At 40.0% G+C, this 12,745-nt stretch overlaps 1 protein-coding gene across 3 annotated transcripts in view; it reads left to right on the top strand.

Moving 5' to 3' along the window:
• The window catches only part of cacnb1 (calcium channel, voltage-dependent, beta 1 subunit), a 39,857-nt gene that overhangs the window by 13,187 nt on the left and 13,925 nt on the right, over positions 1–12,745 (top strand). For 2 of the 3 annotated variants that reach the window (XM_082530825.1, XM_082530826.1), the window contains exons 3-7: positions 8,493–8,612; positions 8,795–8,917; positions 9,825–9,961; positions 10,415–10,482; positions 12,185–12,213. In XM_082530825.1, coding sequence (XP_082386951.1) covers positions 8,493–8,612; positions 8,795–8,917; positions 9,825–9,961; positions 10,415–10,482; positions 12,185–12,213 — 477 coding nt within the window. Of the gene's footprint in view, positions 1–8,492; positions 8,613–8,794; positions 8,918–9,824; positions 9,962–10,414; positions 10,483–11,550; positions 11,712–12,184; positions 12,214–12,745 lie in introns of all 3 variants that reach the window. The other variant, XM_082530824.1, reaches the window with a different exon arrangement.

Raw genomic sequence — 12,745 nt, 5'->3', positions numbered from 1 at the left:
TTTTTAATTAGACTTCCAGTCCTCACCGTTGCGTTTGTAGCTATGTGGACTGCCTCTCAGACCAGGACTGTGGCCATTTCAGGGGGGTTTCTTTTACTGCTGTCCCTCAATCTCTGGCCTCGGTTGAATTGTTGATCACTGGTGTTGGAACTGCAGAATATTTTAAGAGAACTACGACTTGATATCGTCCTTGTTGCGCGGGTTTCCATTATGTTTGTAGTTGGTTTGGGGCAATAATTGAGTTAAACTTCAGTTGAATATTTTTGTAATGATTTGCAGCTAAAAAATGTTTCCTCTTTTTATTAATCAATTTATATCAAACATTTGATCATCTACTGTCAGTAAATAACAATATGGGAATGAAAATACATGTTGAAATGTTTCAGTTTTCTAGAAAGAAATCCTGAGATTTGTCATTTTATCTGATCTCAGGTGTGATTGCATTAACCCTTTTTTTATTAGAAAGTAGAAAGAATAAATGGCACCACTGTGACGTTTCTGTAAATTGAGTATTGACAGATGGACAAATGAAACTTATATATTGTGTTGTTGTTTTGCAAAATTATTTTGTCTAATTTAAATGAGCAGTTTTGTACATAGGGACGCACATGCGCCCACATGACACAAGTCATCACTTTGATTCATTTATGTGCAAGTGAGCACTAAGGACTGAGGCTCAGGAGTTTCCAAATTTGATCTTGATTTAGGCTGTTTATGTTGCATTGCTAACATATTTAATTAACTTACACAATGTTTGTATTTTGTGTGTATTATAGCATGTATATGTCTCATTAAAATCTGCTAATGAAACTATGATCTTTTGCATAAGAATTAGCTTTAAATTGTAGCACATTTGTATGTAGCACATTTAAACACAACAGACATTGTCCAAAGCGCTGCACAGCAAGTAAAATTATCAAAACAATACAAATCTTTTAAGAACAATGAAAAGAGTCATAATGATGGTAATTCATGTATTCAGCTGTACAAGCTTCAGAAATTAAAAACTATTAGAAGCTACTGATCAAGAAGACCTAAGTGAGCAACATGAGACACAGACATTGTAAAAGATCTCATAAATAACCAGGAGCAAGCTCATGCAAGCCAAGCACTTATATGTGAGCAACAGTATTTAATTAATTAATCCTGTACTTCACAGGAAGCCAGGGAAACGATTTAAGAATTAACTGTGATCACGCTTCTGTGTCCTTATCAGGAGGCTAGCAGCAACATTTGGAACCAGCTGTTTTTGCTCCGTCCGTCCGTATAATTTGTTGCAATAATCCAGTCCAGATATAATTAAAGCATGAATAACTTTCTCTAGGTCACTGATAGAAAGAATTTTTATAGCTTTAGTTTAAGGTCCTAATTGAAAAAAGCCGGCTTTAATAAGTGATATGTAAACATATTACCAACAAATTTCTTTACAAGTGAATTTTTGCACTGCACAGTAATGTCTTTAGAATTATTTTGTTTTTCCATCTTACTTACATTTACACAGTTGGTTCATTATGTACACTATATACATTTGGTCCCAGTCTAATGTATACAGGCAAATATAATAATCTTTATACTTTAAAATAATTTGATTTTTAGATTTCTAGGGAGTTTAAATGCCGTTAATAATGATCACAGTTTTGTTTCTATGGTAAAATAAGTGAAAGTATAACAGAAAATCTAATTTTTGTCTTCTCCCTTATTCTCGAGGATCATCACAGCAGATGTCCTGAGATTGATCTTTTGCTTGTGTCGCTTGTGTTGTAAACCTTTTCTCTACTGGTGTCAGAATTTGGCAGCCTGTGCTTTCTTGATTTATACGTCTCAAAAGCAATGAAGAAAGATTTTCAATAATGATAAACTCCAAACTCCAATGGGTTTTGTCCATCAAACAGTTCAGTATTAGAACACTTGCTTTTACACTCCAACGTTTGCTTGTTTTTGGGGATTTCTGATGAGTTCACTCCATGACTCATCTTTCTGGTAATCTCCATTCTCCGTCCATCTGGTTGCCATGACACTGCTGTGACAGAGAAGGGGCCATGGCCATTTACAGCCACTGGCCATTAGCTTCAGCCAGGAAATCTTTGGTCTGTGAATAGTAGGTTTGTGAGACATATATTTTGCTACTTCACCATTTCTTCCCTCCTACCTCTCTTACTGAGTTAACCTCGCCCTGGATGTGGTATGAATACACAGTTGGCTCTCAGACTTCTTACTTGTATCGTTGTGTTCTTCTTCTCTTAACTCTTTGATGACTGTGGCCCCGAGGAGACACTGAGATAAAGCGGATAGGAAAAGAATATTAAATCTTGTGGTTTTTCCATGCTTTTTTTTTAATTTACACATCTTCTGATGTGACAATTGTGAATGCATTTTTATCTGAATAATTACCAGGGCAGAGGATCACAGTATGTGTGAGCTTTCTGAGGGTAATTATTTCTTTCTAACCCATTGTGAAGTCTGACAACACCTGTGGTGTTCCTGTTGTTTGTGATACTCACAAATTAACATGTTTGACCTCTGCACTGTTGCCTTGCATAACAGAAAAACACTGCTGATGATCTGCTGTGTTTTTCTAAAGATGTTAGGAACAAACATGGGGACAAATACAACATCAATGCCAAACGAAGAATTTCATTTTGTAAGCTGAGGCTTAATGCATGCTACTAAAATATATTTGCTACTACTACTACTACTTTATTTCCCAATTATAAGTAACTGCAAAACTCAGCCAATCAACTGATCTCAGTGCAAAACCACATCAGATGATTAGTCAGGTAATACCCATCTATGCATCCAGTTAGCAAACATCACATACGGTATGCTAGTTAAAGGGGACCTCTCTTTTTTTCCTTTAATGTCCCTGCGTACAATTTATAAAAACCCCATAATAGATTGATGTGTACTAAACTGTTCCCATGAGGGAAATGATTCAAAAGCAACATATGGAACTACATTTGTAGTTCTCTATGATGTCATCTCCGACACACAGCTCTGGCTGTAAGCACAGAAGCCCCACCCACCTGCTGTTCGAACATTTTGAAGGGTGGGAGCTAAAAAGGTTATCTTTAAGCTGCTTTAATAGTGTCTATTAAATAAACATGAAGTTGGAAATGAGCACAAGAGGTCTCCTTTAATGTGATTTAGTCTGGATTAGCTGCATGCCACTTTGTAACCCAACTCCTCCTTTTGATGCTGGGCCAAACTCAATCAGGAACTTCAGGTTTGTCGCTGCTGGTCTCTCCGTCAGTGCTTGCCTGTGAAAGGGCGAGGAGATTTCTGAACAGAGCCGACACCAACAAATATAAATTACTTCAGATGGAAAGAACAGCTATTTTTTTTCCTTTTTTTTTACCGTAGTATTAACTGATTTCCTTACTGCAGGGTGACTCTTTTCAACCCTCATTATTCAAAGCACTTGCTTTTACCATCCCGCCGTCGCTCCTTATTCTATTACCCCCCTACGTTCTGTTGCACTCCCTCTTTACCTCCCCCCCTCCATTTATTCAACATCGATGCTAAGGAGGTGTAAAGTCATCACGATGGCAGCCACTGTGCAGAAAATGGAAGGAAAACAGTTCATGTTCGGGACCATTACTGAACTTTACCTCCCTTTCTTTTCTTTTTTCCCCACTATCTGCTCCTTCTGTGAACAAAGGTTTTTGGAATTTCATCCATTAGATGTGGGAAACTGTAGCATTTAAAAACATTGATATTATATCTGCTACATCCCTTAAAAAGCTTACCCAAAGCCCATAATGTTTTGTTATTGTTATTGACATGTTATACTAAGGCCTATTGACTAGACTGCGGTCTCCCAGTGTGAGAAAATACCACATTGATCACCTGTTGAAATGCTTTTATACAATTTCCCTGCCTCTTATTTCACATCAGGGCATTTCATTTACTATTGATTCCCATATCTTCTTTCTGTATCTCCTTTGCAATACAGCGCTTTGTGGCTGCCAGTAATAAGCTGCAGCCATGGTTACTATGACACTGCTGGGGTCTCTACTAGTGCCCGGCCAATAGGAAAGCAGCTCTGCCATCAGGTGGCCTGTAGCTATTTTGAACAGGAGCTGTATGTGAAGTGAAGCAAGCAGCTAAATTAGAGACACAACTCATTGACTTCAGAGAGGGAGACAAGGAGGAGGAGGGGAGGGAGGGAGGGGACTGTGGAGGAAATTAGTTCATTTGTTTGCTCAGTCTGTCCACACATTTTGATGGAATTGATGGGAGAAAGGTGTAGAAAGGTTATCAAGTGGTTTCTATTTTTTCTTTTCCTCGTTTCCACTTTTTTTGGGATAAAATATTGACTTTTGTGTCCTTCACATTTATTCCTGGCTGTGTGTGACATGAATCAAGTTATTCAAGCACAACTTCATAGTGATCTCTTGTCCCTCCCACTCCCTCTATATTTTGCTGCATCACCGACCTGTTGTACTGAGCGTGTTATTCACAGGTAGTTTCCAACGTCATTTCGGCTCTTATTCTCTAAAAACATCCCCCTGGGTTCCCTTCCAGTGTCTGTTAACCTTCTCTTAGGCAGGGCTTCACATTGGGATGCACTTCTATGGTGTAGAAAATGACTCAGAGTCACTAAGTACAGGCGGCTATCCTCATTAGATGCGGCGTACCACTCACAGGATCATTCTTCCTACTTGAGTGGGATGTGGGCGCACCGCTTTGAGTGTTCGAGTAAATGAAACAGGAAGTGTGGATGGCTTGTAAATGCCCGAGGACACAAGGAGTCACTGGCCATTGCCTTGGAAACAGGGAGGAACTACATTTAGTGTGCTGTTGCCAAGTCACAGAGGGCCTCGGTATGACAGGTGGCAGAGCTAGAATCAACATTAGTATGTGTAGTTTCATTTCAGATCATACAGAGACACGTGAATGCTAATCAAAGGCATAGAGGAGCATTAACTATGCGTAAATGGACGTGCAAACATTCAACCACCACATGATGCTTCACATATGAGCAGCTTCTTTCTCTGAGTAGATATGTTACAATTTATATGAGTTGTTTATTCCTGTTGAACAGACAAATTAAAGGTTTAGGAGCATACAGTTTGTGTTTCTGAGAGCAGTAGTCTTGGCTCCACTGGTGCTGCTATGTTAACTTTTCTTTTTAACCTGTAATCGAAGGTTTTTTTGCTCTAACTTGTCATTATAAAGTAAATGTTGATTGCACATTGCAGTGACTGCAGAACTGTACAACAATAACCCCGCCTGCATTTTGATTGGTTCCCGTAACTCTCGCTTTTACCATGCAAATTCAGTAAACCACCAGGGATGATATTTTCCAGGAAAATGTAGTCTAAATTTACTGCACAAAGAAAGTGTTTGCATTTTGTACCAGAGGTGGTTATGTCATGTTTCTCTGCTCATTTCTAATATGAAATCAAACATCTACCTTCGTCTTCTTTCCATTTTCTAAAAAACATAACACGAAACCAAACCTGCCTGCTTTCTTGTGATAAGATAATCTGCTTTGATATTTTCCTCATTCAATCTTTAATGTAATCCCTCACTGGCCCCTTTATTGGGTGCATGTGTTCAACTACTTATCAAGTAGTTCAAACTGAGCATCAGAGTAGGGAAGAAAGGTGATTTAAGTGACTTTAAATGTGGTGTGGTTGTTGGTGTTGTTGGTGCCTGGGTAATTCAGAAACTGCTCATCCACTGGGATTTTCCCATAAACCATCTCTTTGGTCACTTTGGTCCTGTGCTGGATATTTTAAAGTGCTTTATAAATAAAATTGGATTGGATTGGAATTGGATCTCTGGAGTTTACAAAGGATGGTTCAAAAAAGAGAAACTATCTTTGATATCTGCCTTGTTACCTGCAGAACTTCACTGTAACCTCTCTATACAACAAAGTTACACAGAACACCGTATCTGAATGCACAACATATCAAAACTTGAAGTAGATGGGCAACCTTAGCAGAGGACTGCGCTGCAAGCCACTCCTGTCAGCTAAGAACAAAATTGGACAACAGAAGATTGGAGAAGCATTGTCTGGTCTGATGAGTGCTGAATTCTGTTATTGCGTTTGGATTGTAGGGTAAGAATTTGATGTAAACCCAATGAGCGTTTGGATCCATCCTGCCTTGTGTCAGTTGAACAGGCTGTTTTTTTAATGTGTAATGTAATTTTCTTTGCACAAAAAGGGGCCAACCCTTATGACCAACTGAGCATCATATAATCTAAAATCTTATGGAATGTTTCTGGCACCTTGTTGAATCTATGCCATAAAGAATAAGGCAGTTGTGAAGGCTAAAGGGAGTCCAATCTGGTAATTACCAATTGTACCTAACAAATGTGTGTATGTGCCTAGTGACAACAGCAAAATAATTGTGATTTCTCATTGTGCAGTGCTGCTAAGATGGCAGTGTAACTGTATTAATATTAGCATTGGTGAGTCTGTAATTGGTGAGTCTCAGTTGCAGAGGCGGGCGAAGTCATCACACTTTCTACAGTCATTGCAAAATAAGAGGCCCCAAGCAAATATGTGAGTTTTAGACTCATTCATTAATGTTCTGTAGTTAATAAGAGGAATCAGATCATTTGCGCTGTCTAATTTTAACTTGTTTTATGTTCATTTATATTAGAGTGTCCTTGGGTGTTTTTAAAGGCACCTATAAATAAATTGTATTATTATTATGATCATAAAACTTACATACTGACAATTCACTGATTGGCATCAGAAATCGTATGAGCCTTTGAAATAAAGGTTTACTTTAATTGAACTAATTACAGCTTAATTATTTTAGGGAAATGTTGTTGTTTTTTACTAGATATTAAAAATTAAAAAATAATGTAACGTCCCACCTGCTGTACTCCAAAGAACTACTAGGTGTGCTGCATCTATTAGACCCACTGGAGAAACACTGGAACAGTTATTATAAAAGTGTGGGAAAAGCCTGCAGGTGAACTCCTGCAGTATAGGAAAGGAAAAATCGATATTTATTATTAGGATATATATTTATATATCTATAGTTATATTTTAAAAGAAACAGAAGTGATTGATTACATGAAAATCATTCTTTCTTATTTAGACAATATATAGTCCTGATTCATCTTGTGTCAGTTTTGGAAAAGAAGTAACAGGATGGAACAGATGTAACAGTAGCTATCAGGAGCCTGAAGTAAAGCTGTTAATGGGTCTATTTCCATTAACAGTTTTTCATAATCACGGAGAATACAAACTTAGGCCTATGTGATGGTTGGATTAAACTAGATAGTTGAATAAAATCACACAGTTACTTCTAATGTTTTCTTACCATTAACTTTGCAAAAGTAGGATAAATCACATGTCCTGTGTTGTTGTTGGTTGCTAAGCTTTAAGGAAAACAGAAAGCAACAGCAGCGCCAACAGTAAGATTTGACCAGTAATGCACTGAGTGTAGTTACACAGTGAAAAGCACTGCTAGTATACTCACGTTCTCCAATCTGTGGATTTATAAAAAAAAAAAATTTGTTGACATACTTTAACTCTAATATTGGCATCAATACCGAAAGAAATTCCTAACAATAGCCGGCCACAGTCCAAAGATATCTGTTATACTCACTGTTTGTCTGAGTACACATGTGCAGGGAATTTTTCATCATCATTGCATATGCTGTATGTCATCTTTGTTCATTCTCACCTCTATTTTAAAAACCCACACCTAGTGACTCATTTTTTCTGCCTGGAACATTCATTTGTCCACATTTTTGTCAGTACCTCCCACAAAGCATCAGGCAGCCTGTCAGCTCAAAAACGAAAACAGCAACAAGAGAACAAGTGGGATTGTTATATAAATTGAACACTCGAACACTTCAGAAGTTCAGGCTGCCTCCCTCCCTGCGCTGGACATGCTGAGCAGTACAGCGGGTCGACTCTGCAGGCTCGGAGGAGGCTCGGGTTTTTGATTGTGGCATGGGTGTCTGAAAGAGGGTCATCAGGGTCGAGTTACAGTGCATGAGTGGTGGATGTGTTAGAAACTGTAGCCACTTCATGAGAAATTTATATCCTCGCTGATATTATAAACAGTCCTCGAGCCATTTTTTTCCCCTCTCCACATCTTTCTGTCTGTACTTGACACACCCACACATGCTGAATCTATTGTGCCTGTGCAAAAAATACGATTTAACACCCCAGCCGCTCTCGATGCTGCGGTGGAAGTGTCGGCAAATGAAAATGTTATGCATCCTTCCAACCTCGAATAACACAGAGTCAGCTTCATGCAGTGTGATGGGCGGGGTTCTCTTTGTGTTTATTTAGGTTGCACTTCACAAGGTGGTCTTGATATTATAATCTCAGGATATTAAAAAAACAGGCTGCAACCTTTACTCCTCATATTGAGGAGCAGCTGAAAGACACATACCTGGATTTAAGGTGCAACACGAGTGGACTGATGGGCATGCAATTCATCAGTTAGACTGCAAACCTCATGCTTATTTGGTCTAACTCTGCTTTCGTTATATGAATTCTTTGTGCATTTCAGGGCTCTGCAGACTCCTACACCAGCCGACCGTCGGACTCGGACGTGTCCCTGGAGGAGGACCCTGAGGCTCTGAGGAAGGAGGCCGACAGGCAGGCTCTCGCCACACTCGAGAAAGCAAAGGTCAGAGATCAAGCCTTTCACATCCATCTCTTATGCTGTGTGCTCATCCTTATTGAGTAACTGTCACGTGATTAAGTGTTTGGACACAGTTAAATCTCTTCAGCTGTATCAGGCACCTCTAAAGTGTGATTTAGTGAGCTGCTCTGTGCATACTAATACCTTTTCTCCCATCTTGGCTCCAGACCAAACCAGTGGCATTTGCTGTGCGTACAAATGTTGGTTACAACCCAGGCCCCAATGATGATGTTCCTGTGCAGGGCATGGCCATCTCCTTTGAAGCCAAAGACTTCTTGCACATTAAAGAGGTTTGAACTTATTTCATTCTCTTATTATAGAGTCATTTCAGTACATTTTTCACACTGAGAGTAATTTCTGTGGCTTAGAGCACCAACGTTAACTAAAGTTAATGCTTTTGAGTTCGAGTGAGGATATTTTGGATTTTGGATGGTATTGGGAAAAGAATGCCAGTAGCATATTGGCCCCATCCAAAAACTGTCAGTGGTGGTGGGTGGGAAACCAATGAGGGATCATGCTACAACTTATTGCACTGCCTCCTTCTTTTGTAAAGCCTAGCCAGGCCATGAGTGGGAGTTAGCTGCAATACAAGCTGCAGTGCAGTGAGAAATAGGTGATCCAAATTTGGGAAAAAAATGGGAAAATATTTGCTAAATAAAAGTAGTGCTCTGATTTGTTTAATACTGTTTAATACTTTGAGTGACTCAAGATACAGAATTGTGTGTTTTTACCAAGTTTGGGCTGTCATTTAGCTTGTTTTACACTTTATATTTAGTCTAAAGTTTCATATAAAACCTTAATAATCATATTCAAAAAGTTTTAAATGATGAAAGTTTTAATGCAGCCCTATTTGGGAAAAATTTCTGGCTGCAGAAATGCTCTTGTGCTCTACTGGAGAAGTGATGATTCACAGTTTAAATTAAGCCTTATTTAGCTTATATTGGACCTTGGTGCCGGCCCTCTTCTGTTTGAGATGAGACACTTTAACTTCTCTCCTTTTAAGGCTGCTCTCTCCTTAAGCCATTTCTTCTGATAGTCCTCCCCCGGCATTAAGAAGGTTTGAAACTATAGCCATGTTTGTACAATGGTGGATTCTCATGTTTAATATATCCATGGCAGAAAACAAGGGTCAAATGGTAAAATATATTTGTATAAAATGCTGCATTGCCCTCTGATGCCTGTCTGTTCTGAATACAGAAGTACAACAATGACTGGTGGATCGGGCGTCTGGTGAAAGAGGGCTGTGAGGTGGGCTTCATTCCCAGCCCGGTCAAACTGGAGAACACCCGTCTGCTGCAGGAGCAGAGGATGAGGCAAAACCGACTCAGCTCCAGGTAACAATGAAGAGCGAGCTCTCTGTGTCTGCGTTATCAGCAGCACAAACAAGAACCCACTCTTTAAAACAGGTCACACATGAGTCACACAGCACTCAGCGGCAATGTAAAACATACTGAAATAGACAAAAGCACTGCTGTGAGTCACTCTGTTACTCAGTGCATCTATAGTATAGTATGTACAAAAGTCTCTATAGTCTCTGTATTTACACATGCAGTAGAGGAAACAGATTTTAGTATACATATTAGTTGAATATGAATTTCTGCACAGTCAGCAGGTAATTTAAGCAGTTTTCCACGTGTTCTCTTTGTTTTTTAATGTTTACATTCGCATCATCATATGTAACAATTTGTGTCTTCTTCTTTGTTTAAGGTAGAAAATAAAAATGAAATCAAAAGGAATCATGTATCGTTCTCCAAGCTATGATTTGTGCCCGTTTTTCTGTATTTCAGTAAATCTGGAGGAAGTTCTAGTCTTGACGTTGCCACGGGAACCCGCAGGCCTACTCCACCTGGAACAGGTGAGGTCACAAGGTCGCCCTGTCACGTGGAAACATAGTGCCTGTCTGTGTGTGTGCGTTTGTGTGGGCACCTGAAAGGGTGAGAGAGAGCGAGAGAGATAGCAAGATGAGACGGGCGCCTGATATTTAGATGAAAATTTTAATTGGCTAGTTAGTCAGGCATGATGATGAATCACAGCGTGTCTCAGTGGGTTGCTGTGTGAAGCGAGAAAGGTCTTAGGAGGTCTGTCATTAGCACACAAGACGGGACTGAAATAGAGCCGAAAATGAACTTCACTCATTAAACTTGTTAAGTACGTCTGGCTGACAGAGAGAAGGAGAGACGGTGGAGGAAATGGGTAAACATAAACATCTCTTGATTGACTTTAAAAGGCTTTGCATATCTGTGTAACAGAAAAATCATCTCTCTAACACACCTTGTACATCCTAAGTTGTTGTTCTGACTCAAAGTCAGAATTTGACATAGATTCGAGATATACTAGAGAGAGAGTTAGATATACACACACATTTTAATGAGCTACAAATTTGCTACTTTTGTACAATTTTGTTACAATTACTCAACCCTTCCATGATATACCTTTAAAACAAGACACCTGCAAGGCCCCATTCACCCTCCCTCATCCCTATAGCAACACACACCCTGTCTCCACCCTAAACTTCCCTCTTTGCTTGATTCCTTCTTTCCTACCTGTACCTTTTTCCAGTTCCCGCTGCAGCCATCCTTCTCAACGGTTCGTTCACATCTTTACTTCAGGTTTTGTTTCTTTCTCGTCGCACCAAATTCACTTTCTGTGCTCTGCCTCATAAAATTGTGGTGTGTTCTTTTTAAGACTCTTGTAAGTGTCGTTTCCAGTTTAAATCATACTCTGTGTCACTTTTTTCCAGTCTCTGTGCCATCTCTTGCCTCTCTCTGGATGCATCTCACACTTTATTCTTCTCCCTCTTGCCTTTTCTCCCTTCTGCTATTCTCTCTGCTCTCATCCTTTTTCACTCCACCTCATCTCGCTTTCTCCTCTTTCTCCTGTTCTTTTGTTCCGTCTCTCCAACGTCCACCCTTCCCATCATCAGCTCACGTAGACATGTCCACAGTGGCCTTTGACGTTGACCCCCTCGACCTGGAGGCTGAGGAGGCCCCTGAGTCCCAGGGTGACCCTCGCTCTTCCAAGAGCATGTCAGGCAGCGTAACATCCCCCCAGGCCAACATCCACCGACTGCCCTTCTTTAAGAAGGTAACATTAGAGGGCAAGGTGATCTCTCTCCTCCTCCGTCCTGCATTTGCCCCCCTTTCCTCCAAGATATCCAGGTTTAAGCTCTCCTTCTTCCACTCTACATCTCTCACTAACCTCTCATAACTGATCCGTCCCTGCTGCTGCTATAGATCCAAAATCTAACACTGTTTGGCCCCTCAGGCTCCCACGGTTACAGTGATATGTTTGGATGTGCGTTTCTGTGCTTGTTGAGCTGGGAGAGGCGTTGAGCTAACTGATCCTCTCTGAAATAGCTGCTGCTGGATATCAGTCTGAATCTGTTTGAAAATGAATTCACAGAGGAGGCAGTCAGTGTAAACTCTGCTTTAATCAACAAACAGCTCCTCTCCCAATTCCCCCACCCCTCTAATCCAAACCTGTCAATAACTAAATGTGCTCTTGTGTTTTGTGCTTTTTTTTGTCTCCTCTGGCTTTTGTGTGGATTGATACTGTAGGTGGCCCGGCTAAACAGAAACAGAAGTCGGTGAGTGTGGCTTGTCTTCAAGACTAACCTCTAGCATTTCGTCTTTTTTCCTCCGTCTCCTCGTCTTCTGTTTGTTGTCTCCTCTTTTTATTCTGTGTATCACTTCTGATGCTCGTTAGCGCAAAAATATTCACTGGATCATTTGTAAATTGTGGTGACACTTCTGTCATTTCCTCAGAGCGTGTATCACAGCTGTTAGTGTGCAGATGCAGGTGCAGAGCCGTCCCAGACCCTGTTAGTCAGCACGTGGCTATAATGCGTCCTGACATGCTTTCATTTTCATTTGTGATGGCTGATTTGAGTCACAGTGGCCCACAATCAGCAGTTTTTATGCTTTTCAGCACAATTTCAATCACACGTAAAGGCTGAAGGCTGTTGCGGTAGGAGTAAGAAATACAAGCAACACCATTCGCACAGCAATACTTATCACAGCAATATCTCATAACGTTTAAAATTCATTTCACGACATATTATTATCAATTTTTTTATTCATTATGCACTTTTAGCCCACTTTAGGACATTTGTAACTCCC

Source organism: Aulonocara stuartgranti (assembly GCF_965226115.1).
Source record: "Aulonocara stuartgranti genome assembly, chromosome: 4".
NCBI classification, from domain to species: Eukaryota; Metazoa; Chordata; class Actinopteri; order Cichliformes; family Cichlidae; genus Aulonocara; species Aulonocara stuartgranti.
The sequence above is the reverse complement of the archived record's forward strand: the minus strand, read 5'-3'. Positions and strand labels throughout refer to the sequence as shown.